Consider the following 27319-nt stretch of genomic DNA (forward strand, 5'->3'; position numbering starts at 1 on the left):
CAGCGTCTTACTCTGTCAGGTCTGTGTAGAAGTGAGGCCTAATGGCTGCTGGCAGGACTTAACAGACGAGACCATGTGAAATTCAAGTTGTCAGATTCCATTTGAAATATTATGTGCTTCCTTTTAAGTAAACATTGAATTCTAAAAGGGTCAAAGCCTTGGCGAAAGAAATATTACCACAGGTCAAATGTAGATGATGGGACAACTAAGCCTTCAAAGAGACAAAGGGAAGCTTCAACTCTCATCTCTATTTATAGGTTCTTCATATAAATATAGAATCTGTACATGCGTGACCAGACTTTCATATGAGAAGTGTTCTACCTCTGTTTGTAGTCTGAGTCGTATTAACCAATCACATTTCAGCAGGCTTTGGCAGGAAGAACAGTGCATACGGAGAGCAAAACCAGGCGTAACACAATCTGCTGGAATGACACCTTATCTGACAAAAATGTACCTAGAAAAAATACCTGAATGCAAGTGCAGCCAACAATGTGTCTTCAATCAAACACTCTAACTTCTGCAACACATCTTCTTAACTGTGCGTTGCTAAAGCCAATTAGCATTAAGGTTTCCCAGCTTCTTGAAATCCATCTTTTGTTTTTTAAATTATATTCAACATTGTAGATTAATACTGAAGACATCAAAACTATGAAATAATCTGGTTTTGTCATAATCTGGATTACAACAGTAGTCAAATAGGGCTATCCATTGTGTACTAACTCTACCTCTGAACAACACAACTGATCAGGGTTCCCACTCTTTTCCAGAGATCATTTTCCAGGACATTTTCATTGATGATCAAGCTGGTATGACCGTCTAAATTTAGTTCCTAATTTAGTTCCTAAATAGTCTAATATGTTCCTCTCAGTGGAAGTCTACATTGAAAGACATGTAGTCTATGGCTATCAATGAAATCATCTCTTGCATACTTAAAAATTATGGCAAAGTGATAATAGAATAATGCAACCACAGATGTACAGCACTTCACTTTATTAGTGCAACCAAGTAACAATGATGGGCAACATCTCAGCTTTCTCTTTTCTCAAAAAATATAAAATGAGCTAAGAAAAAAACAAAAGAGCCAGCAAAGGAATCAGGAAGCTGCCTTACTGAAATAATTAAATAATAATAATGATCAGAGGATCAGTGCATTAATGACCTAAATAGATCTGAATGACAAAAATGGCCACAAATGTTTCTCAACTCAACTCAAACTCAAAATATACCTGCTTAATCATGATATTCATCCTGCTAAGTGGTCGATATAAAACAAAGCAAATGTCACATTCTTTATTTGAGTTACCTTAAACTCTGAAAAAATCTCATCGGTGTAAAGACGCACTCTGTATTTGAAGATCTCTCAGAGATTTAGAAAAATGTAAACTGTCTTCCTGCGTGGCGATGTCTATTATGATCAGGGATGTCTACAACATGGAGTTTCTGTGCAGCTGTGTCGCTCTTTTTGTTCCGTTTGTTTTCACTATCGGGAGTTTGCACTCCTACTAGCTAGAGCAGGGGTTCTCAAACTTTTTGGAGCCAGGGACCCCTTACAGGTGAGAAAATTGTCCATGGCCCCCTCATAGTTGTAACACAGATTAAGCAGATTAGTGATGTGTCATGATCAGAAGCTGCGGCTCTGAGAGCCGACGCTTTATAGTGAATCAGAAGAGCCGGCTCGCATCTCAATGCCAACCTGAGGACGTTAATAATGTTTGCTTGAGTTTGGTTCTGGTTCTGTTTGCTTGAGCTTGATTCTGGTTCTGGTTCTGTTTGCTTGAGTTTGGTTCTGGTTCTGTTTGCTTGAGTTTGGTTCTGGTTTTGGTTCAGTTTGCTTGAGTTTGGTTCTGGTTCGGTTCTGGTTCTGTTCTGGTATGGTTCTGGTTTGGTTCTGTTCTGGTTTGTTTCTGGTTCAAGTCTGGTTCGGTTCTGATACGGTTTTGGTTCGGTTCTGGTTCGGTTCTGGTATGGTTCTGGTTCGGTTCTGTTCTGGTTTGTTTCTGGTTCAAGTCTGGTTCGGTTCTGGTACGGTTCTGGTTCGGTTCTGCTTCGGTTCTGGTATGGTTCTGGTTCGGTTCCAGTTCGGTTCTGGTTCATCTGGTACGGTTCTGGTTCAGTTCTGGTTTGGGTCTGGTTCGGTTCTGGTTTGGTTCTGGTTTAATAATAATAATAATAATACATTTTATTTATAACGCACTTTACATTTCCAGAAATCTCAAAGTGCTACAGGCACACAGTAAAAACAAACTTTTAAAAGCAGTACTTAAAATCAGTTAAAAGCCTCTTTAAAGAGGAAGGTCTTTAAATGTTTTTTAAAAGCATCCACAGTCTGTGGGGTTCTGAGGTGGCTGGGCAGGGAGTTCCACAGACGTGGTGCAGCAGCACAAAAGGCCCGATCTCCCATGGTCCGGAGCTTGGTTCTGGGAGGGTGGAGGAGGTTCTGATGTGGAGTGCGTGAGTTCCGGGTTGGGGTTTGCTGGGTGAGGAGTTCTTTTAGGTAGAGTGGGGCGTTTCCATAGATGCACTGATGGGTGATGAGTGCGATTTTGTAGTTGACTCTTGCGGTGATGGGAAGCCAGTGAAGTGTGCGGAGTACTGGGGTGATGTGTTCGTGTTTTCTGACTCTGAGTAGGATCCTGGCTGCGGTGTTCTGAATTAGTTGGAGTTTGTGGAGATTTTTGATGGGGGTCCCGATGAGGAGGGCATTGCAGTAATCGAGCCTGGAGGAGATGAAGGCGTGGACAAGCTTTTCAGCGTCAGATACGGTGAGGGAGGGGCGGAGTTTGGCAATGTTCCTTAAGTGAAAAAAGCAGGATTTGGACAGGTGTTTGATGTGGTTGTCGAATGTTAGGTGAGGGTCCAGTCTCACACCGAGGTTGGTGACAGCAGATGAAATGGGGATAGATTGTCCAGAAAAGGTGATGGTGGTTATGGGGGATGATTGGACCTGGTGGGGGGTGCCAATAAGTATGGCTTCGGATTTGGAGCAGTTTAATTGAAGGAAATTTTGGCTCATCCACGCCTTCATCTCCTCCAGGCAGGTGGTGAGTGTTGAGAGAGGTGATGGAGCAGTTGAGTTGGTTTTGATGTACAGCTGGGTGTCGTCGGCATAAGAATGGAATGAAAGTTCATACTGGCTGATGATATGACCAGGGGGGAGCATGTATATTGTGAAGAGTAATGGACCAAGTACAGACCCTTGAGGGACACCGCAGGTGAGAGGAAGCGTTGCCGACTTTGCAGGTCCCATGCTGACAAAATGGGTCCTCCCAGAGAGGTAGGATGTAAACCAATCCAGGGCAGAGTTTGAGAGTCCAATGTCTTCACGGAGACGTTTGAGGAGAATGTGGTGGTCAATGGTGTTGAAAGCAGCTGTCAAGTCAAGGAGGATGAGGAGGGAAGGAGAGCCAGCATCAGCTGCCATAAGGATGTCAGGTTTGGTTCTGGTTTGGTTCTGGTTTGGTTCTGGTTCAAGTCTGGTTCGCTTCTGGTACGGTTCTGGTACGGTTCTGGTTTGGTTCGGTTCTGGTTCGGTTCTGGTTCAGTTCTGGTACGGTTCTGGTTCAGTTCTGGTTCGGGTCTGGTTCGGTTCTGGTTCAGTTCTGGTTGGAGTCTGGTTCGGTTCTGGTTTGGTTCTGGTTCACTTCTGGTACGGTTCTGGTACGGTTCTGGTACGGTTCTGGTACGGTTCTGGTTCTGGTTCGGTTCCGGTTCGGTTCCGGTACGGTTCTGGTTCAGTTCTGGTTCAGTTCTGGTTCGGTTCTGGTTCGGTTCTGGTTCGGTTCTGGTAGGGTTCTGGTTCGGTTCTGGTTCGGCCCTGGTTCGGTTCTGGTTGAGTTTGATTCCGGTTCTGTTGACATTGGTTCTGGTTCTGTATGCTGAAGTTTAGTTCTGGTTCTAAACCTAACCCTAATCCTAACCCTAATCACAATCCTAATCATAATCCTAACCCTAACCCTAACCCTAATCACAACCCTAATCACAACCCTAACCCTAATCACAACCCTAACCCTAATCACAACCCTAACCCTAATCATAACCCTAACCCTAACCCTAATCACAACCCTAACCCTAATCACAACCCTAACCCTAATCACAACCCTAACCCTAATCACAACCCTAACCCTAACCCTAATCACAACCCTAACCCTAACCCTAATCACAACCCTAACCCTAATCACAGACCTAACCCTAACCCTAATCACAACCCTAACCCTAATCACAACCCTAACCCTAATCACAACCCTAACCCTAACCCTAATCACAACCCTAACCCTAACCCTAATCACAACCCTAACCCCAACCCTAATCACAACCCTAACCCTAACCCTAATCAGAACCCTAACCCTAATCACAACCCTAACCCTAATCATAACCCTAATCACAACCCTAACCCTAACCACAACCCTAACCCCAATCACAACCCTAACCCTAATCACAACCCTAACCCTAATCACAACCCTAACCCTAATCACAACCCTAACCCTAACCCTAATCACAACCCTAACCCTAATCACAACCCTAACCCTAATCATAACCCTAACCCTAACCCTAATCACAACCCTAACCCTAACCCTAATCACAACCCTAACCCTAACCCTAATCACAACCCTAACCCTAATCACAACCCTAATCATAACCCTAATCACAACCCTAACCCTAACCCTAATCACAACCCTAACCCCAACCCTAATCACAACCCTAACCCTAACCCTAATCAGAACCCTAACCCTAATCACAACCCTAACCCTAATCATAACCCTAATCACAACCCTAACCCTAACCACAACCCTAACCCCAATCACAACCCTAACCCTAATCACAACCCTAATCCTAACCCTAACCCTAATCACAACCCTAACCCTAATCACAACCCTAACCCTAATCACAACCCTAACCCTAACCCTAATCACAACCCTAACCCTAATCATAACCCTAACCCTAATCACAACCCTAACCCTAACCCTAATCACAACCCTAACCCTAACCCTAATCACAACCCTAATCATAACCCTAATCACAACCCTAACCCTAACCCTAATCACAACCCTTACCCTAATCACAACCCTAACCCTAACCCTAATCACAACCCTAACCCTAATCACAACCCTAAACCTAACCCTAATCATAACCCTAACCCTAACCCTAACCCTAATCATAACCCTAATCACAACCCTAACCCTAATCACAACCCTAACCCTATCCCTAATCACAACCCTAACCCTAACCCTAACCCTAATCATAACCCTAACCCTAACCCTAACCCTAACCCTAATCATAACCCTAATCACAACCCTATCCCTAATCACAACCCTAACCCTAATCACAACCCTAACCCTAACCCTAACCCTAACCCTAATCATAACCCTAATCACAACCCTAACCCTAACCCTAATCACAACCCTAACCCTAGCCTTTTGTAACTCATTATTCACAGTGAAACTGAGACCTACCAGAATGTTTTACTTTGGAGAGGTAAAATCTGCTGGAGCAAATTTCACCTCACACTTCTCAAGTTTCTAATTTGACTCTTTGTAACTGAGACTTATCAGACACAGATGAACAGGCATTACTCTGGGGATGTTATGAACTGACAATCGACTTTGCAGACATTTGCTGTTGGAACAGAGTTTCGCTTTTAATCTGAAAACACTGTCACTTTATCAAGTTGCTAACTGCACAGTAAACAATGCAGCACATTCAAAAGGAAGTCGTGTCTGAAAGTCATTCATCGCTAACTGCTGGCTTTGCTGGGAAAACAAAAAAGTTGACCCTCATTCCTAGAGGCATTTTCTGTCATCAGATGATGGCAGATGGATTCTGAACTCTAATTCATCAAAACAAAGACTGAGAAAATAGCTTAGACTGGAATATAAAACGAGTAGAGAGGTTCACTGTACCTTCGTGAAGTGCTCGTCGAGCCAGCGCTTCAAACTCTGCAAAGTTGTGCACAAAGTAGCAGTGCTGCTCTTTGGGCTGCGAGGCCATGTCATGGAGCTCCCTGATGTTCCCCTGCCAGATGCCCAACGTGAAGATTTCAACGCCACGTTCCCTCAGAGCTGCAGCCACCGGCCGAGGGTCCCCGCCGTTCGAGTAGCCATCGGTGATCAGGAAAATAGCCTTGGAGGCGTTAGAGCGGGAGTGACGAAGGATTTGCTGTAGGTAAGAAAACATAAATCTGTTTAGTGAATGAGTTACTGAATGAATTTCAAATCTACAGTAAAACCTACCTGTTGCTTATTACTTTTACTTCTTGTTTCTCAAACTTTGAGATGAACTTTACATTTTGCTACAAAATGAAACCTCAAAGAAAAAATGGTGTGCAAAATGTCACAAGAAATAATCCAGTCCCCACAAACACAGATTGAGTTTATACTTTGATTTATTCAGAGACATCATTGCAGTTTCCCTCTAGTTCCAGATTTTATCCAAAGATCGGCTGAATTCAAATGTGGGAGCAATTTCCTCAAATATCTTACTGTTGCAGAAAGCAAACAAGCATATTTTCCAATTTGTAGATCTATTTTTAAACTGCAAAAACAGCAGTTTGTAGTGTTACAAGGAGAACTATTTCTTCACCAGGCCAAGTTTCTTTCTTGAGTATCAAACTCACTGCACTTGGCCGAGTAATAGTCTAGCACAGGGGTTCCCAAACTTTTCAGGCTGCGACCTCCAAAATATTGGTGCCAAAGACCTGGACCCCTACTGTCCCTCAAAGTGATTTAATGTGGCTTCATTTAGCTGATCTGCAGAAAATCAGCCTACCTATATGAGCATGTGTCTGTGTTTCCTGTGCCGTTATGAATTAACCTACTGCTACTGATGCTTTTGATAATTAACTGTTCACTAACACTAAACTTAGGAGTCATCTGGCAAAAAGAAAGGCAGAAAAGTCATTACATTTTCTATTTTTAAGGTTTTATTTCAAGTTTAGCGACTATTTTTGTTGATATTTTTTACTACAATGGGTAAAATTTACTATTTTTAGATAACCTTTGTCATTCAAATTTATTTATTGCATTTTTTCAGTATTTGTTTGTTCACCACAAGTTAACAAATTATATATAAGTAATAAAAAACCAACAAGGAGAGGAAAAAATAAATTGATAAATAAAAAATACAATAATAATGATAAAGAAATAATAACAATAAACAGTACAAACAAAAAGGAAGATAAACATAAGAAAACAAGGTAAATAAACAAAAATAAATAAATATTTTTAGATAACTTAAAAAAACGTTCTAGATGACATCTTACGACCCCCCATTTGTGTCTTGCAACCCCCTAGGGGTCCCGACCCACACTTTGGGAACCACTGGTCTAGCATATCGCTCATGAGCTAGAGCTAAACTGAACATTAGAGTCAGATTACTTTTCTTATCTGACTCCCACATAGGAGACTTTGTGAATTTTCTAACATGTTGAATCATTTATTTGAAGTACCTACTACCAAGGAGTAAAACTATAAAACAGGCATTTCAAAAGAGAAAGATTGGACAGAGGAAGGTTTACTGAAAAAGAGAAGTGTTCTTTGCGAATGTTGATGATCCAAATCCACACATCCTAGTGCTCAGCCTGCCAGCACACTACCAACTGAAGCTCCACTTTTAGTGACACGAGTAAATTCAATAACGAAACACGTCACAAACAACCACTAAGAGCAGCCCTGAGTTCTAAGGTTCCTCAAAACCCTCCATCAGCAAGACAGGCAACAAGGGCAACGGTGGGGGAGGAGGGACAAAAACGAAGGAGCAAGCTCTACAATTGTAATTATTCCTCCTACAGACTACGCAGCTGCTTGCCAGTGGTTTGAAACCACTAGGCAACGCAGACCGGCCCGCTGTGTCTGCCGGGACACCGACTACAGCTCCCAAACTAACTTTAGCCACTGTTTACAATCCACCACATACAATTAGACCGGACATTAAAGTCTTAGACACATGTCTTTATTTTCTCTGGAGTAAAAGAAAAAAACAAGAACATCTGCTGGTTTGATTTTGAGGCCAAGCTAATAGTTGTGAGGTTTGTCGTAAAGGTGTTTTGAATTAGGTGAAGAGGTTATGTGTATTGGTAACAATTGAGGACAAGGATATGGGGAAAAAAAGGCAGACAGAAAACAAAGGAATAAAAAGCAGAAGCAGCCAGGATGAAGTCAGTAGGACAGATATCCAGTTACTTACTCAAAGCTATGAAGGTCAGTGCTATATCATACTGAATCAGAGCATGAGAGGGGAACAAAGGATGTGTTTTAGGATGACTTCTTGGGATCCTGAGTCCAAACAGGACGTAATATCTACACACGACAGACCGTAAAACACAAGACGTGAAGAAAGAGAGGAGACACGCAAGGGTGTGACCGTCGAGGGAGGGGGAACACAGCGAGGAGAGAAAGCACTGCTCTTTATTGTCTAATTGGCTGAACTTCAAGCGGGCTCTGGCAGGAGCGGCGTAATTACAGAGCAAGTGAAGTGAAGGAAAGGAAGGATGGAGAGAGAATGGAGGAGAGGGAGACTGGTTCCTCTGATCCTCAAAGCTCTGGTTTCCCAGCCCTAGGGAGATTTTGCTGCAGATGCTCCTAGCTGTTGATGCACCCAGGCAGGTGCTGCAATAAGAATAGGAGCCCTCCTGGTCCTGGTCCTGGTCATCATATTCGTCTATTACATAAAAATATCAAAAAAATGGCCGCCTGTTCTGTATGTGTTAATAATACTGCATGTATTAGTGTTTTAGTGTGTTTTTAGGTCTTTTATTAGGCGTCTGCTCAAAGTGCCTTCAGGCCACAGTGGTTTCTGCCTTACCCATGAGTCAGTGGCTTCTGTTAGCGACTGCGGAGATGCCACCAAACGGAGCATACGCATGCATACCCACTAATAACACCCTCCCGAATAGCCTGCACATACTTAAGGTCAGAGTACTAACATAAAGGCGACCACAGCAGCCAGAGTGTGGGAAGGGGCTGCCCTTGAGTGCAGCTCTCTGCATGCACTCTGCATGCACCTTACTGCTGAAGACATGCAGTGTGAAATTTCAAAACCCTCCTGAATGAAGTCGACTTTTACAAGCGTTGAAGAATAATTAATGAAGAGCAACTCCTCTCCCTCTGTACATGCTTCTGAGCTCTCCTTCAACAGCTGTTTGTCAGCTTCTCTAGCGCTGTACTTTCCATGCATTTCTTCAATTACACACTTGGCAGATGCTTCAACGCCGGCGTGTGTCCAAAGAAGGAGATAGTAAGCCGGCAGCAATGGGACAGTTAGAGTGTATCTGGTTTGGAGCTGTTGATATCTGTCAGAGCAGTGGTGATAGCGCAGGGAGCAACGGGCCTGAGGGGATCAGAGGTAAGAGCACTGAGTTGATCCCTGCTCCAGAACGCCTCAAGGTTTGGCAAGAAGCAAAGAGAGACAAAGAAAGTCACAAGCCCTACATATGTGAAGGTAGAGACTGTTAATTTTTTGCACACATTAATACAGCAGACTCGTCACACAAAGACATAAGTATGGTTGACTGATCTCAAAGGCCATACTCTATATTTCACCACCCGTATGAATAAATCATAAAAATAAAACCTTCAGTCCACAGTGATGAAAAGCTGGTTCCTCATTCTGACATCTCCAAACAGATGTTTGTGTGATTAGAACTTCAAAAGCAGGCACCTCATTGCATTTGGCAGAAGAGAGTAGGAAACCTTTCCACACCTTGAGGGGTTTAAGACGGTGCCAAGGTACCCCAGCTGTTAATCAAAGGCTTATATATGCATGGCAGCTATTCTGAATGCTAAATGAGGAGCTCCCCCCCACCTCCACAACTCCACCACACTGCTGGCCTTCCATCAGCCCCTCCTGTGACTTTGATCACAGCTCGAACCCACCTGGCTGTGACTTAATCTGGGTAATGATTAGTTTTCTTTGGGGGGGGGGGGGGGGGGGGGGGGGGGGGGGGGGGTTTGGGGGTTCCAGATTCGATAAAAAAAGTAAGAAGTGATAAAAATGTTGTATCTATACTGTTCTAGCTTTATACTGACAACTTCTTTACAGTCACTATTTAAATTTTTCTTTCACGTTACACTGAAGATGGGAAGCTCCAATGCTGCTGAAATAAAACTACTGAAAGCCAGTCTAACATTTGGTCATAATATCACCACATTCCTATTGATCAGAAACTGATAAAACAATGGATGGTAAAAATCTGGAGGCTGGGCTCAGCCTTAGAGATAGGGCCTTCCAGAGGGAGCTCCGAATAGAGCCGCTACTCCTTTGCACTGAAAGGAGCCAGTTGTTGGGTCAAGCTTCTGATTAGGATGCCTCCTGGACAACACCTTTTGGAGGTCCTCTGGGCTCGTCCAACTGGTAAGAGACCCCGGGGTAGACCCAGAGCTCAACGGAGGGATTATAGATCCCATCTGGCCTGGGAACGCCTCAGGATCCCCCAGGTGGGGCTAGATAACATTGCGGGTAAGAGGGATGTCTGAGACGACTGGCTTAAGGCCAGATTTATACTTCTGCGTCGCCCCTACGCAGCAGGGGCTGACGCGGGCATGAGCACCACATACTTGTGCGTCTATGTGTCCGTGTCACGCACTAATTCTCAGCCGAAACGCTTGAGGGCAGTGTGGTCTCTCTGATAGTCCGGTCGCCTGCTTCCTGCCCCGCTACAATCTCTGTTTACTTTTCCACAGAGATTCAGAGCGAGTTATGTTAATCTACAGCTGATACATGTTGCTGTTTATCATACAGACATGATTACAGTGAAGAATAGAGAGGAGGAGATGAAATACACGGCCGATCTGCAGGGATGTAAATACGGGAAACACAATGCCGCCGAGCGGACCAATCACAGGGCTTGCGGTCCGCGTCGATTCTATGGGCAGTTACATTTTGGAGGAGGTGCACGTCAGCTACGTACGTAGGCCTCTGCGTAGGTACAGGAGCTACACGGACCTCCGGCGTAGGGTAAATCAGCCTTTAGTCTGCTGCCACTGCGACCCAACCACAAGTACGACTTCAGGTAGGTCGGACTTTAGAGGCCATGATGTGAATATGGTGAATAGAGTTCTGTCCTGGAAGATTTTTGCTATTCTGACAGAACAGTTTACAAGCTAGGCCAAAACTGTAACAGCAAAGCGAACCAGCTGAATCCTCTCTTAATATCATTACTATTAGCAAGACAAGTAGTACAATGGTAGTGTTGTTTGAGAAAGACAAGTCTGCATGTTATTCTCTTCAATGGTTTATCACTTGCTGGAGATCCACCTTCCAAAAACCTAACAAGAAAAAGGATTTGCAAGGCATTCCTCAGTTGATGAAAAAAAATGCAACCCAACTGCATCCGTTCAGAAAGGCCATGTCCACATCGGTCGGAAGTGAGAGTGCTTGTTTTGACAGGCTATCTGCTCTTGGCCTGGGTGGTAAGAATAACAACAATAACTCTGTAGGGGCCCAACAGAACAACATGCGCACACAATCACAGACACTAGACTCAACTTTGGGATTATTGAGCAACATCTCAGGGATACTTGGGATATTTAAGATGAACTAGATCACTTGAAAATATACTTGTTTCCTTGTTGAAATCAGTGATAAGCCATTATCCTTGTAATACTCAAAGGGGTATCAATTTTTCTTACATCTTATACGATTGTGACTGAAATTATATAACCTTTTCATTGTAGTTCAATCCCATTTTGAATGCTAATGCTGAGATATTTGGACTTGAGAGCACATGTATCTTCTTGAACTGGTTTGAACATTTGCCTTCAAGCTGTGATTCAATTTATTCCACACTTCTCACATACTGCCACATCATCTCTGCCTTACTAACTTGTCTTCACACAAACTTTCCATGCTCTTGTGTTGCTCACTGGGAAGTTAAGAGACTGACACAGTAAGGGTGAGGAGACTGGTTTCCATAAGGGCCACCCAGCGTGCTAACGACCATACATGCATTCTCAAGTACTGCTGCTAATCTATGCTTTATCCTGAGCATTCATTTAAGCTCATGGAGATATTTTAGATGCATTTTCTACCTTTCTACCAGTTAGTTACAGTTCATGACATTGTGGTATGTAAATCAACTTGCATAGACTTGAAATTTGCCTCAGATTAAGCAGACAGTCCTGCTCATAAATGTCATGTCATTTTCATTTTGGCAAAGTAGGTTATCGTGTTTAAGCAGGTTTAAAACTTCCTTATTCTGTTGAATTCGACACCCAGGATTTAGGATTTGCTGCCAAAAAGCTTTGGCTTCAGATGAAATGTGGAAAAATCAGAACTGTTCTTTTGTTATTGTGTTAAAAGGGGAGGTGTTTGCAAGACAGTATATGACTTGTCAAAATAACAGAGGCGAAGAACCATACCCTGTTCCCTGAAAATGTGTGGTATGTTTTGAGAGATGGTCTGCAAGAAAGTATGCACGGTTTGCAGTTAACAGACAAGGACATGTAAGTCATTTAAAGTTTCCATTGTAAATTTTTCTCTGCCACATCAACACAAGCCTGCTGTTGTCCAGCTACAGTCACACATTACAGATGGACTGAGACTCTGCAGAAATATATGTAGAAGGTTGTAAACCCAACAGCTGGAAACCTACTGGAACTGATTCTGCAATTGACACCCACAAGTTTTGCTTCCAAGCAGTAAAAGTTATGCTGGAGAATAAAAACCTTGCTCTTAAGTGTTGGATGTAAACGCATTTGCACCAAGAGAATTTACTGTACTGTAAGTCAGGGTCTTTAATGTAGAGCACAAAGGGGGTTCCAAAGAGGGACTACAATGGAAATGGTGATATTTTTTTTTCTGACAGTATATCTTTGGTAACATACCTTCCCTACCCAATGACAAACATTTGTCTACACATTGTGAGTCTGATCAGTTGTGTTGAATCAATGGAGCCTTTCTCTTGGTCCACACACGTGGCAAACAGTGTTGAGAGTATTCATATGAGAGCAGCAGTTAATAGCTTTTTTCCAGTATCTTTGTGCCCCCAAACAAGGGTAAGTGAGGTTAAGCTTATACGAGTTGGAACTAATACTCTGAAACCTGGTATACTGATCAGCAATAACTAAGGCGCAGTCTGTTTTGGGGGTTTCCTAAAGGGAAAGAGGACAAAACTGTCTTTCTGAATGATGACTTCCATTGTTTTCAGCAAAGTCAACAAGGTGGAGTTTCCGCCTTGTGGAGTTTCCAATCCTGCTGGCTACCTGTACGGCAAATGAGCTCAGCTTATGGTAACGTTGGTAATAGTGAAGTACAGACCCATTGCTCAGGACCAACTCCCCTAGACCCGTGCAACCCACCTCTCGTGGTCTCTAATGGCCCTTTTCCACCGGCCCTTCTTAGCCCTGCTCTACTCGACTTGACTCGACTCTACTCGGTTTGTGTTGCGTTTCCACGGGGCGCAGTACCTCGTGTCAGATACCAGTTTTTCGTACCTGCTCTGCTCTGGTTCCAAGCGAGCTGAGCCAATACTAAAAGGGTGACGTCGACGGACTGCCGGCCACTGATTGGTCAGAGAATGTCGTCACCAAAGAGTCATGAGCGCGACGCCCAACACAGGAATCAAACCCGCCATTTTTTAAAAAACAACATCAGTACTCTTTTGCTCTTCTTTTGCTTTCCTCTTTCGCTCGGCCTGCGACAAAAAAGCCACAGACCGAGCAGCAAGTACACCATCGCCTCTATGTCCTCCATTGTTTGTGATTTTTGTGTTTGTGTCGCGTTCAAAATGACGTGAACGCAGTTTCGTGCAGCTGTGTTATGAGGACCCCACCCACCGTGAGTCGGTACTAGGGCTGGTGGAAAAGGTACCCAAACCGAGTAGAGCTGAGTCGAGTGGAGTAGGGCTGGAACTGTGTAGTGGAAAAGGGCCATAATTGTCCTAAATGAAAGAGTCTTTTCAATCAAACCAGCACTCCTAAAGGTTTATTTACTCAACAGAATGCCACCATTTTCTTTAAATGCACAGTTATGTCTGACTGAGGGAGTGGTGTCGTGAGTCTACTCTGCCTCACTCTGTATCATGCGTGCTTTGACCCATTCCAGTTTTAGCTCTGTACTTGGAAGCTAACAGGCAAAAGTAGCTAGCTGTGGCTAATTACAAGCACAGTTTAAGTACAGTGCTACTAAGCCAAATAAATAAATCCAAGGTGCTGTTGCAGCAGTGTGTAGTCACATTTCTAGTTTGGTGCACATCAGGCTTTCGTGTAATGACTGCAGCTTTAGTGTATATAGCGTTCATTCATTTTAGAAGTATAAATCAGGCTTTTGACTTACTCTACATTCTCACTTATTGTCCCATGGCAGGAACATTCTAACATGTAGGTGTCTGAACTTTAGGAGGGAGTAGAAACTAAAGGGCAGTACAATATTTCAGGAGAGGATCCCTCATCAATCACTGAGCTTAGAGTGCAATTATTGTGCTTAAAAGAGAGGCTCCAAAAACCACAAATGGTGTTTTTCAAGTTTCATAAAGACTACATAGATAATTGTTAACCTGTCTGGGGTAAAATTGGCAAAAATTTTAAGGATGGAAAACTTTTCCTAGAACAGAGAGCCAATACAGGAAAATGCTCCCAATTTGGCAACTAGTGACGTACTTACCCCTACCTAATGATTTAAAAGTCTTCACTTTAGCCTGCCCGTGTAATGTGGATTTGTCTGCAGGCCCAAACTGAGCCCAGTTTGACAGAGAAGTGCAAAAAAACATCCAAACTGCTGGAGAAGAGAGTGCGGACAGTCGGTTAATTGCCAGACATGGTAGGCTGGAAGCCTGTGTGTGTTCGCTTGATGGTTTCTGTCACAACACCATTCATCAAACTCAACAACTAAACCAGGAGCAACGAGAGGAGGAGGACAGACGCAAGGAGAAAGAGAGGAGCTAATTCCACAATGTGATGCCAAGGGGAAAGGCTATCTTGGCTGGCAAATGAGAAACTCATTCAATTATCCCCCCGCTGGTCCCTGGCGGAACGAAGCGCTGAGAGAAACATTTTAGGCGCTGACCGTGTTCCAATCGGACACGGTATTCTGGGTAATTGGACAGGGCATGCTGGTTTGATTGAGTGGGAGGAAGAATAACGGGAGCATTTACGGCCTGAGTGCCAGTTGGATGATGGAGGGGTCAGTCTGGCTTGACACACTGCCTCTTGTCATGTATCTTGGGTTATTTATATTTATCACATTTATCTTATATTCCTGCAGCACCTGTTTGACATTTTCAGTATTTAAATGGTGTACATGGATTTGCCCTGCATGCCTGTATAAGGTATTTAACATTTGAGTGTTCTCAGACTCCATTTGCAGTCACTTGGTTTGCACAATATATCAAATATGACTTAGTGCATGGCATTGTTGGACGCAAATTAATTGTAAAATGTTTTTATGCTGCCCCTTGTACTTGATCTGATAAACCAATGTGCTTAATATATTACACATGTTTGGGGGTTAATATACTACCTCTGTAGCAGATATTGCTTCATGAGAAGGCTAATACAGCATTTATACTAAGCGTTGTAAATATTGTGTGGTCAGGCCAAAAGTGTTGTGTACCATAGAGTCCTACTCTAGTGGTTTGGTGAAGGTTTGATCGTCTAGTTTCTTCTTTTGTCAGTTAATTTGGTTTACATGGAGCAAGCAGAGAGTAAGCATGAAAAAACTTAATTTGATATAGTGTGTTGAGACCAAGCGTCAACTTCTGGTCTAAAAATATGAGTCCAATGTGGAAGTGCTAAAAACTGCAGTTCATCGAGCATCCGCTTGAGGCTGGCTCCGGAAGTACCAGAAACCACATACACACCAATTCAAAAAAGCAGATCTTTACAGCAGAAATAAACATGTTTACAGCCTGGTACAAAAGACGAGTGTACTCTGGATAGCTCATTTCTTGATCGGCACACACTGTACGTGGGAGTTAATTTTTTTCTTACGCTGCAATTTAGAAGATATTGAGATTGCGAGTCTTCCAATGAGAGGCACAGCTGACTTGATTGACAGGCGGGAACACTGTAGCTGTTGGCGAGGAGGCTCAGAGCCCGCCTCTTTACGTCACAATCGCCCGACAGCAGCAATATGGCTGCCGCCGATGATTGGCCTCAAAACATCGCTTCAGAAACAGATGGGTGACATCACGGATCCTACGTCCATATTTTATACAGTCCATGGTTGAGACCTGATCTTTTTGTTTGTTAAGCGTATCATAGTGAACAACAGTCACGACCACGTATAGGACGCCACATGGTTTCCCAACAGAAAGTCTAGCATGTTTGATTTTTCTATTGGAATCCAACGATCTGTTCCGCCACATCAAAGCAACAGCAAAACGGCGAAGTGAAAGAGGAACGATGAAGTAAGAACTGAAGATGGAACTATGAGAGAGATGAAATAGCAGACACATTACAGCAACCTGGTGAGGAACTGCCGGGCAATGTCTTAATTGGCCCCTCTTCCTTCCAACATCATTACGTCAGTCGTGATGATTGGTTGGGGGCGATTGTGTAGTCTGTCATGTTGCTCTGTGACCGCCTAATCTAACACAGTAACCATCATTTTAGTCAAAGAGATTGTCTAGTCAGACCTCAGCATTAGTAAGGCTCTATCTTAGCCTTTTGTTCCAACAGATTTATCTACATGCAACTGGTCAGCATCGATGAAGCAGAACCTGATCTGTATGTTTATTTTTTGAACAGCTGGAAAGTATTCTGCCACAAAACTGTACTGTGGTTGAGTTTGACGTTATCCACAAGTGACACAAAATCTGATTTTAACAGAATTAGGTTAAAGAGTGGAAGGAATCCCACAAGTTATGTAATGATTGTGACGGTCATGAGTACATTACCTCACACTACCCGAGCCCACAGCGGCCACAACACCATCTCCAAAAGCCGAGCTTTTGATTCTGAAATAAACAAAGGCAACAATGCGGTGAAGTCTGATGCTTTTCTTGACTCCCGACTGGTGTGTTGAAAGTGCTTACACGCAGGGAATGATTTGGGGACTGTCGCTGGCTTGAAGCATCCGTAAAAATGCATCCCATCTTGTCCAGACTTAGCTCAAACCACACTGTGGAGACACACGCAGCATTTTCCTTTGTTATGTTGACTCGTGTTGCTGTAGCTGCATTTCTTCCTCATGTTCCTCTCTCCGTTTGTCAACTTCTTTCTTCTTTTAAGGGGGGGGATTTGCTTGTTCTGGCACCAGCTGCAGGTGGAGATTTCCTTTAATAGAGCAGGGAATTCAAGAGCAACTATGTTTATTGTACAGATTCGTGGAGGTTTCAATTTATTGATTCTCCTGTTTGTTCTGGACTCGTTCCTTGATGGGAGGCTAAATCGTTTGAGACCTCATAACATCAGAGGAAGCACAAGATGGAGCGTCGATCCAAGAGGCGGACATACTGTTGCTTAACACCGTCTGAAGACTCTGCCTGAGTTTCCATGGATTTCTACAAAATCCCTCACAATAAATCAAATAAATGTGGAACAAAGACAATGTTACACATACTTGTTCTCCAAGAAAACTTTAAGACTGATCCAAGCACACTGTTGCTTGGAAACACCTGCTTTTGTTATTTGGATGCCCTGAATTGAAGCTTCTTCTGCTTGAATGGTATTGTGTTCTTCTTTAAAAATGTGTTGCAGGATCTGTATCAGTTTCTAGGGGACAGGTTTCTTGCCAAGGCACTGCAAATTTAAACCTTAACTGATAAAGTAAGGCGAGTGAGTATTGTGTCTGAATCAGCATTGCCAGACTACTTGGAACAGCGGTCTACTGAGACTCCAACATGACTAATACCTCCTGAAGCTAGAATCTTGCGCAATCAAACCTGAAGAATGGGAAAAAAAAGGCTAACAAACAAACAAAACAGGATGTAGGCAAATTTGTGGGTTTACATACATGTACCAATTACCTTCTTGGAGTCATTCACACAAATAGAGACAAACACATACACTCAGTTACCAAAGAAAACAACTCAATGGAATCTTGCACTCTCAAACTGAAACCTCAACATAGCAAGTGGTTTGCTAATAGACCTACAGACTTAGCCCATAAAACGCTGTGATTAAGTTTGCCACTACTGCCTCTTTGAAATAGTTTTGGTTTCCTCAGGTGCCAGTGAACAGGGAGGTTTGGTAAATCCTAATCTCGAGACGCCAAAGTAAACGTAAACGCTTACAAATTTGTGTGATTTGTCTTCCATTAAAGGGCTGTGGTCTTAAAACGGTTTGGTGAACAGGGTGTAGATTTTCAGCTTCCATTATTAGAGGCCAACAGATACATCTGTTTTTCAAAAAAGTTATAAGCCTGCTGAAGCTAATGAAAACTTTATAATAAACTAACAGTCAATCATTCAGCTTAATTAGTCCGTCTAGAATACTGACATGTTTACTGTTCGGCTACAGAGTGGGCCATTGAATACAACTTAAGCCACAATTCTATGAAACCAATCCTAGACTGAGTTGTTGAATCTTCACTTTAGAGGCAATGGAATCCATTTAGAAGCTATTCCACAGATGTTGGTTGATTAAACTACTCCTTCAAAAGTCAGAAAGGAGTTCCATCCATTGGTTCAATCAAAGATGGTGCGCCATTGGCCTAGCAGTTTAAAGCTGCTGTTTGTAGTCACAGAGTAAACATCTGTTCAGAGAGAGGGACTTTGAATGTCAACACTATCCCTCCCAACCGGATTTCCTCTTAGCCCCCCAACACAGATCAGCGTGTGCAGTCATGATAGTGCCGGACTCATAACCAATCGGAGTACGTAGTAGGGGCCGCCCCTTAACCAATTAGAGGATTGGAGATTAGCTCTGATTGGTTCGTCATAACGGGAGCAAGGGGAGTAATAACATTGGAAAAACGCAGAGATTTCGCAATAGTCTCAAATTACTTCACTTACTGATGAGTACTGATGGGTATTATGACCTTTTCTCCAAACCCAGCAGAAAAAAAGTAACATTTTTTACACCATTCCTACCAACACCAGCTTTAAGCATGCGCCCCATGTACAGAGGCTATAGTCCTTATTGCAGCGGTCGCCGGTTCAACTCCCAGCCTCTGCCATTTGCTGCATGTCTTCCCTCACTCTCTACTCCCCACATTTCCTGTCTCTCTTTAGCTGTCCTATCAAATAAAGGCAAAAATGCCCAAAAATATAACTTCAACAATAGGTTTCCAAAATAAACCCAATTATAACCTGTTAAAATCTTGAGTTTGGCATTTTGACGGTTGGCATCTTGGTTCTTTGGAACAAGAAGTCACCACCTCTAAAGAAATGGCTGAATTGGCTTTAACTTTGAAACCAAGAAATTATTTTCACTTCTTATAAACTATCTTTATATCAATCTCAATCTTATTTGAGCTCATGAATTCCAAGACATTGAACTGCTCTAAAGATATACATCAATACCTCAAAAGGGATAAAGTAATTTGATGATGATGTGATGTTTTCAACTGCTTTAGCACTGCTACTTTATAGACTTAGTAGGGAGGTTGTTTTGCCAACTACTGTTCCCAAGCTCTACTGAGAAGCAGCTCTTAAACTCTTTCAGGCTCTGTTCAATACACAGAATAAGTTAAATTCACAAAGCATGCCCCAAACAGTCTTATTTTAGAAGCACCATGTGTCCCACAGCACAGTGGCCTGGAGGTCACACATTTTCTTTTTTTTTAAGTTATATTTTTGGAAATTGCTGAGAGACAGGAAATGTGGAGAGTAGCCATAGCCTCTGTACATGGGGTGCACACTTAAACTACTAGGCCGATGGCGCCGCAGGACACACTTTTTCAAGTGAGATCAAGAAGCCCCCACTTTAATGATATTCATTGCCGATCATGGCCTTTCATTGCAGGCCACTGAAGCTGCTGACAGTCACTTCCTGTTAGTGCTGACGCCTGCCTGACCTTCGACCCTGCCGGCCGAGAATTATTCTTCAGAGCCTTCTCCCACTCCTTTCTGAATCACATGTTTCTCTCTGTACCTCCCTCCCTCAACACCTCACCCCCTTAGCTTTCATCTATCGCCTTCGCACACTCGCTGACACACACACACACACACACACACACACACACACACACACACACACACCTACACACACACACACACACACCAGTGAATAATATGGCTGGTGTCAGCAACACCCATGACTTGTTGAGTAGTATTTTAAGTAAGAGGGAACCTGGGTATAGTTGTGTTTGTGTTCTTGTGCATACACACTCAGTGGAAATAGTTTGTGAGGCTAAGAGAGAGCATGATATGTGTAGAAAAGTGTTAACATCTAGGGTTGCAAAATTCTGGGAATTTTCAAAGTTTGAAACTTTCCATGGGAATTTATGGGAATAAATGTGAACAAACCAGGAATTTACTAAATTGAAGGTTGGCTCTTAATAGGGAACTTAAATATAGTTGGGGAAAATATATTTTAGCATAATCCTGACTAAAACAACCAGATTTCATGCAAGTACAATTGAATATATATGCTATTCCTCAATCACATGCACATAGCACACTGCTTACTGCAGGGCTATTGAGACCACGCCCCCTACATGCACAGTGCATTCCTCCATCACATGCACAGATGATTTCTAGAATCCTGCAGAGGTTAGGCTTGAGAAGCTTGAGGGAAGATGCTTTTTTATTTGCATGTTGAATGGGACTTTGCTGGAGGGAGAGCGGCTTTTTTCATTTAACATTTTGAATGGGGCTTTGTTGGGACTGCATTTTTGTTAATTTTGGAATGGGTTGGGTCGGGGGGATGAGTAATATGTAACTCAACATTCATGTTTTTTGTTCTTCAATGAAAGAAAATATTTAACACTTGATAAAGTTCAACTTACAAATAAATCTGTTTTAATTGTATTATTTTGGATGGATGTCTGCTTATAACAAAACAAATATTTATGCTTGGATATGACACCTTATGATAATGGATGGTCTTAAATTGTTTGGTTGCTTCATTTTTGATGTTCCTTATTTTATTAAAAAAATAAATAAATCCTTATTTACTTTTGTGCATTGCCTTTACACTGCTTGGCTGTACCTGCAACCAAATTGACTTGAAGCACTTTGTTGCTCTTACTGATCTTGTTTCCTCTTGTCTAGATCTTTGCTTGTGTTATTCTTGTTCTTGTATGTACGTCACTTTGGATAAAAGCGTCTGCTAAATGACATTGTAACATTGTAACATGTAACCTTTCTATTAAATTACCCTCAATTCCCAGTTAATTCCCATAAATTCCCATGGAAAGTTTCCAATTTGGAATATTTCCAAAATTCCCCAGTTTAACTTCCCATGGAAATTTACCAGAAGTGTTCCACCCCTTTGCAACCCTAATCTTATCCCAAATTTTGTTTTTAGATGTAACAGTTAAAGTAGTATTCCACTCTCTGGCAACTAAAGCCCAACAAACCAAACATTAACTGCTTCTTGCAAGCTTCTACAATGTCGGATCACATTTCCTGCACACAGCAGGATGAATGTGTACGCAAGTGTCTCTGCCATTCAGGTTTTCCCAACAGAGGTGGACTTAGTTAAATCCTCTCATATACGCAACCGGCAGCTCCTGGAGACTCCCCTCTTCATAGATCAGGTTTTACGACAGAACCAGGACTTACACACTCCTGCTCTCTGCAGCCGTTAAAATAGAAACCTCATCTCAGGGGATCAATTTGGTTTAGGGGTAATGCTCAAAAAATGACACTGTGACGGATGCGAACAGGGCCAATGTGGAAAGGTCTGAAATTACAATTGTGGCCATTATGGGGGTTTTACTGACATCTGTGTTTTACAGAGCCGGGAAGTGTAAAGATTGACTTCTGACGGCACCTGTGCTGAGCTCAATCCAAATCCCAATTTGTCTAAGGGACTGAAAAAAGGTGAAGAGGAAAATTATGACTGAAGACTAGCAAGAAACCAGAGTGATTTTTTTTTTTTGACAGGATTAAGAGATAAAGTGGTGTGTGGTAATTTCCTCTCTGGTGAATTATTTGACTCTTAATGCAAAAAATCTGGAGAAATCTTAAGAAGAAACAATTCCTCAAGGACAAAATAATTTTTTTATGAAATGTGCACCATTTCCCTTTCTTCTCTGAGATTCCCACACATTCATTTATAGCATAAAACCCACTTCCTTGTGTACACTAAAACCTGTCAGAGGGATTCTGATAGATAAGTATCCACAACCGCAGAGCGACTGTCTCATTTCCACTGAGAGTGTGGTTGAGTGATCGTCCTGGTAATGGGCTGTGGTGCAAGAAAGTGAAAAAAAACTGGGTGTGTTTCCATCTTGGAGAACACATCACTGTTGATTCTCTGGTTTAGATGCAGAAAATGGTGCAAGGGACATTCACACATAAATTAAGTGTTTATCAATATAAATAACTGATGCTGTAACTGGAAAAAGGGAACCTGTATGTTTTTATCAATCAATGAAACACAGTAAGTACACTCTTTCAAACTATTTAAAGCTACTTGAAAGAACTTTTTTGGTTCGTGTCAATTTTGGTAACCCCTGTTAACAAAGTAATCGTCTCATCTCTATGCTGATTTTGTCCTGTACACATGTAAGTAGCGTTTTTTACATTTACTTCCATCCTTCTTATAGTATGATACAATACGATAGAAAACACTGTGATTCCATGTGATCCATGTGATACTTTGTATACCCAATACAATATACAATATAATACAACTGATTACAACTGACTTGACATAAACTATAGAAAACTATAGGATATGACATGATATGATCATAGTCTGTATAAATATTGGATGTAGTATCCGTGACGTCACCCATCTGTTCCTGAAGCGCTGTTTTGAAGCCAATCGACTGCGGCAGCCATATTGGAAATGCGGAACTCAACCAGTCAAATTGTGATATAAAGAGGCGGAGTTTGAGCCTCCTAGACAACAGGTATGTGTTCCCATCCAGGAGTCAAGTCAGTCATGTCCTTATTTGGGCAAAAACTCATAATCTTAATATCTTCTGAACCATCGCGTTAGAAAAAACATTCACCCCCCGTACAGTGTGTGCCGATAGAGAAATTAGCTACGTAGGGCCAAGCTGTTTTTTGAACCAGGCTGTAAACATGTTTATTAATGCTGCAAAGATCGTCTTTTTTGAATTGGTGTGTATGTGGTTTCCTGTGTTTCTGCAGCCAGCCTCAAGCGGATTCTCGATGAATTACAGTTTATAACACTTCCGCATGGGCTTCATAGTTTGAGACCGGAGGTTGCCGCTTGGATGCGATATGAGGGGATACAATACAGTATGATATGTCTAGACACGACGCGATACTACACGATACCATATGACACCATGTGACACAACACATCACGATACGACGCAATCTGATACGATATGATACTTGACGATATGACACCATACGATGGGATAGGATATGATGTGATACCACACCATGGTACAACTCTTAATGAAAGGATAAGATATTAATGATAGCTATATTGAAATAATCTATCTTGTTGCTAATGGTCTTGTTTGCTCTTACTTTTTGTAAACAACTAACAGGAGATGTAAGTTACATTGGGAAACATGAGGCACTGGTGGCCTAGCGGTCTAAGCGGCCCACATACAGAGGCTACAGTCATCGTTGCAGAGGTCGCCGGTTCAGTTCCCGGCCGGTCAACCATTTCCTGCATGTCTTTCCCCCGCTCTCTACTCCTCACATTTCCCGTCTCTCTGAAACATGTTATCAGTAGACGTGGCCTACCACAGTATTTATAAAACAAATCCTGGGCAACATAGAAAGACTTTGTCAAAGCCATGACTTGACGAATCAGAGTCTGTACCAGGAGAACCAAAGGGATCAGTGTTTAAATGACTCTGAATGAACTTACTTGGGAACACGATACATACACGCTGTTGTTTACATTGGCCTAAACCCCATTTAAATTCTCCAATTCTTTCCCTTACTGGACTCGCTGGTTTGGGCCAGAGCATAGCTCCGTTATTTGACCGCAGCAGCTTCAGCTTCAGGCCAAGTGGGACACTGTCAGTAGCATCCAAACCAGCACATACTATACACACTGACGTCTGCTGAACAACACTGCTGCCTACCCTCACGGGAGGAAAATAAGGCGGAGGTGGAAGCGGAGACAAACGGAAAGACATAAAAAATAGAGAGACAGATGGAGGGATCACCTGGTGCCGAAGAAAACCGAGACAGCGGAAGGCAGACTGTTGGACTCAAACAGCGATTAAAAAGATGACAAACTCAGCAGCTTTTGAAGAAGCAAAGTACTTCATCAGCAATAACTGCAGTAATTTACAGCCTTCTGGCAAAATCTACGACAACTGAACAAAGACTGGTATTGAATTATTTTCACATATGGATACAAACAAGCATCCGTTCCAACAAAGTGCGCTCCTCCATCCATTTTGACAGCTGTTGGCTCTATTAGCTTATCTCAAAAAAGGGGTTTTGAATACTTTTAACACACCATATAGTGTTTTATCCACCACTGAGTACACAAAAATGGTAAAAACAACTGTTGTTATTGTGTAAAATCTTATCACGCAGTTTGCTATCCTCTGAAGAGAACAACAGCAGGACATTCCTTGGCCTCTACATGGATACGATACTTGGGTTTTCCCAAATTTGTGTTGGACGTGTCGGGGTTTCCTGAAGTGGTTAAATTGCTGATCTTCTAAAAAAAGATCTAAAGAGGATCAGGAAGGATAAAAAAAAGTTCTTACATTGCCAAGTCTGTGTCTCCTGAAGTGAATACAGATGGGAGCAGGATGCTTGGAGAGTTGTTGAAGGGAAACTGTGACCTTGGATTGGGCTACCAAAAAAAAAAAAAAAAGCTTCTAGTCTGTGAAATTGAAGGGTTTTGTTCCAAATGAGATATCCAGAGTTTGGAAAATCTATTACGAAACAATTCGAGACCGAAAGATTGAACTTATTGTGGAGCTATAGAGAACTTACTGACTCAAGCTGTTGCTTAACAAAAGGGTGCATTAGCAGATGACATAATCTGCATTTCAGCAACTTTTTAATTACGTCTATAATAAAAAAAAAGCTTAATTTGACAGGGAAAATAAGACATTCTTCTTTTAATGAGATCTTTGTAAGCATATTTCCATTGAATACATTTGGACCGTGCTTAGCTTCTTGTGCAAATCTCCTTTGCCCTGGCTGCTGAACTCAGCTGACCTTTAAGGCTGCATTTTTCTGCCCTTACTTGCTGTCTGTCAACACTTCTAGTCAGATATGTGAAAGTCAGAATTCAAAGAGTTCTCAGTTGTCAATGTATGCTGACAGCAGCTTGAGAACAGAAGGACAAGTTTATACCAATATTGTAGAAATCAGATGAAAATCTTGTAAAATTTAAGATCATGCTAGTTATGTTTCAAAGTTTCTTTATGGTATCTAATCTGAGGTCAACTGCATCAGACCAGCTTGCATGCTAAGTTGAGTATGTCTCTGCCTGTCTCTGTGTATATGTGAGATAATGGCGAATGAGGAGGCCTCAGGGTCCTTCTAGACGTCCAGAGGTCGGAAAGTAGGCCCCTGTTTCTGGAAACTATTTGGTATCCATTTCAGAGAGGAGGGCAGGGGTGAGCAGAGTGTGATGAGAGAAGGAACCGTTAAGTAACAAAAGGAAAATATTGTCAGTACAATTAGACACGGTCGGACAGAGAGAGCAGTTTAACCGCATCAGGATGGGCAGTGTGCATTTTCAGAGTCACGGTTGATTAGTTATTCAAGCATTTATCTTTAAACCCATTACAGTGATTTTTTTTGGACAGTTTGGGCTGGAATTTTTTTAACAAATTGTCCCTCCTTAATTTGATACGCCAAATTTGTTAGCAACACATCCAGCATTGGTGGAAAAACATTGCTGTGAAGTCGTTTTTCAGGTGAGGTGACCATTTAAGCCCAATATTCAAACTTTTTGGCACTCTAATGATGATAAATTTATTGTCTACCAACTCTTGAACGAATAGCTTCACTTCTTTCTCTACCAAATGGGAGACTTAGCCAGTTTTCTTTCATATTGTTTGTGAAAGTAGTCCTCCGTGGAGTTGTAGAGCTTCTTCACTGAAGCTACGCCAAAAGAAGAGTGATCCAGTGGACAATAGAGTGTCTGTGGAGCATCTGTAACCAAGTTCCTGTGTCAGCTTCGTGACATCACACAGCTTAATTGAGTTCCAATGGTTTTCATTCCATATAAGTTGGAGCTCAAATGGGTAAACAAGCAATGCCTTTGGCAATATCCAAAGTTAACAATGATTAGAGCCACAGAAAGGAAGTTGAGTATCAAAACATCAACAGTACTTTTGAATGTTTAATCAGTAACTTATTCCCTCCCAAAATTCGACAACAGCAAGCTTGTTTAGCTTTTTTCTTACTTTTTATTTTCATGCTTTTATACCTTTGTTTATGGGGGAGAGGACAGAGAATAGTGTAGGAAACAGGGAGAGATTGGGGGCTTGACATGCAGGAAAGGAGCCACAAGCTGGAGTCAAACCCAGGCCATCCCTTTATATGGACGTGCAACTTAACCATTAGGCTAACTCCAGCCTAGCTTGTTTAGCTTTAACTGACAGCAGAACACAAAGCAATGCTGTAAGTAAAGAAACTCTGTGGCATGCAGATTTGATTAAAAAGACTCTTCCCTTTAGCCCTCCTGTTATGTTGCGGGTCAAATTGACCCTTTTTAAAGTTCATAAATCAGAAGAAAATTGTTATAAGGTGTTTTTTTGGTATGAAACTTCTTCTGCTTGGCTTAATAAGTGAAAAGAACAAATACAAAGAAAATGGTTGATTTAACATATTTGCAACCCCCCCTGCATGTTTATTATATAGATACTTTTTGTGGGTCAATTTGACCCGGAAGTCAAATTGGAGGCTAAAAGGGGTCAGAAGTGTCAAAAACTAATTGTTTCTTTGCAACTCTGTGACATATTTCCCCCCAATCACACACATGCACACACACACCCTTTTAACATGAATTTTCATATAAAAAAACGAGTGAGATATCCTCATTAAACCATGATCTGTGAGGATTAAAGAACACTATTGCACTAAATATTGATTTAAATGGTGAGTAATGGAGTTAATAATGTGATTAAAACATTTGTATTGGGATTTTTTTGGAGGGTTCTGACACTTTTCGATAATTAAATATGCCCCGGGTCAAAGTGACCCAGGAACATTTATACTGTTACTGAGAATCAAACATAACAGGAGGGTTATGACAACAAGTAACCATCGGAGTTGGGCGATTGCATCTAAAGGGGGAACAGGTTCAGGCACTGGGGTCACTGATCCCAACTTTCATTTCCATTATTAGCCAGATTGAAAACCTCT

General features: G+C 42.1%; 1 protein-coding gene across 3 annotated transcripts in view; it reads right to left on the reverse strand.

The window, feature by feature from the left end:
* Nucleotides 1-27319, reverse strand: part of svep1 (sushi, von Willebrand factor type A, EGF and pentraxin domain containing 1) — a 136953-nt gene that overhangs the window by 95306 nt on the left and 14328 nt on the right. For all 3 annotated transcript variants that reach the window (XM_034676242.1, XM_034676243.1, XM_034676244.1), the window contains exon 2: nt 5898-6153. In XM_034676242.1, coding sequence (XP_034532133.1) covers nt 5898-6153 — 256 coding nt within the window. The remainder of the gene's footprint in view (nt 1-5897; nt 6154-27319) is intronic.

Source organism: Notolabrus celidotus, chromosome 23, assembly GCF_009762535.1.
Source record: "Notolabrus celidotus isolate fNotCel1 chromosome 23, fNotCel1.pri, whole genome shotgun sequence".
In the NCBI taxonomy this organism is placed as follows: domain Eukaryota; kingdom Metazoa; phylum Chordata; class Actinopteri; order Labriformes; family Labridae; genus Notolabrus; species Notolabrus celidotus.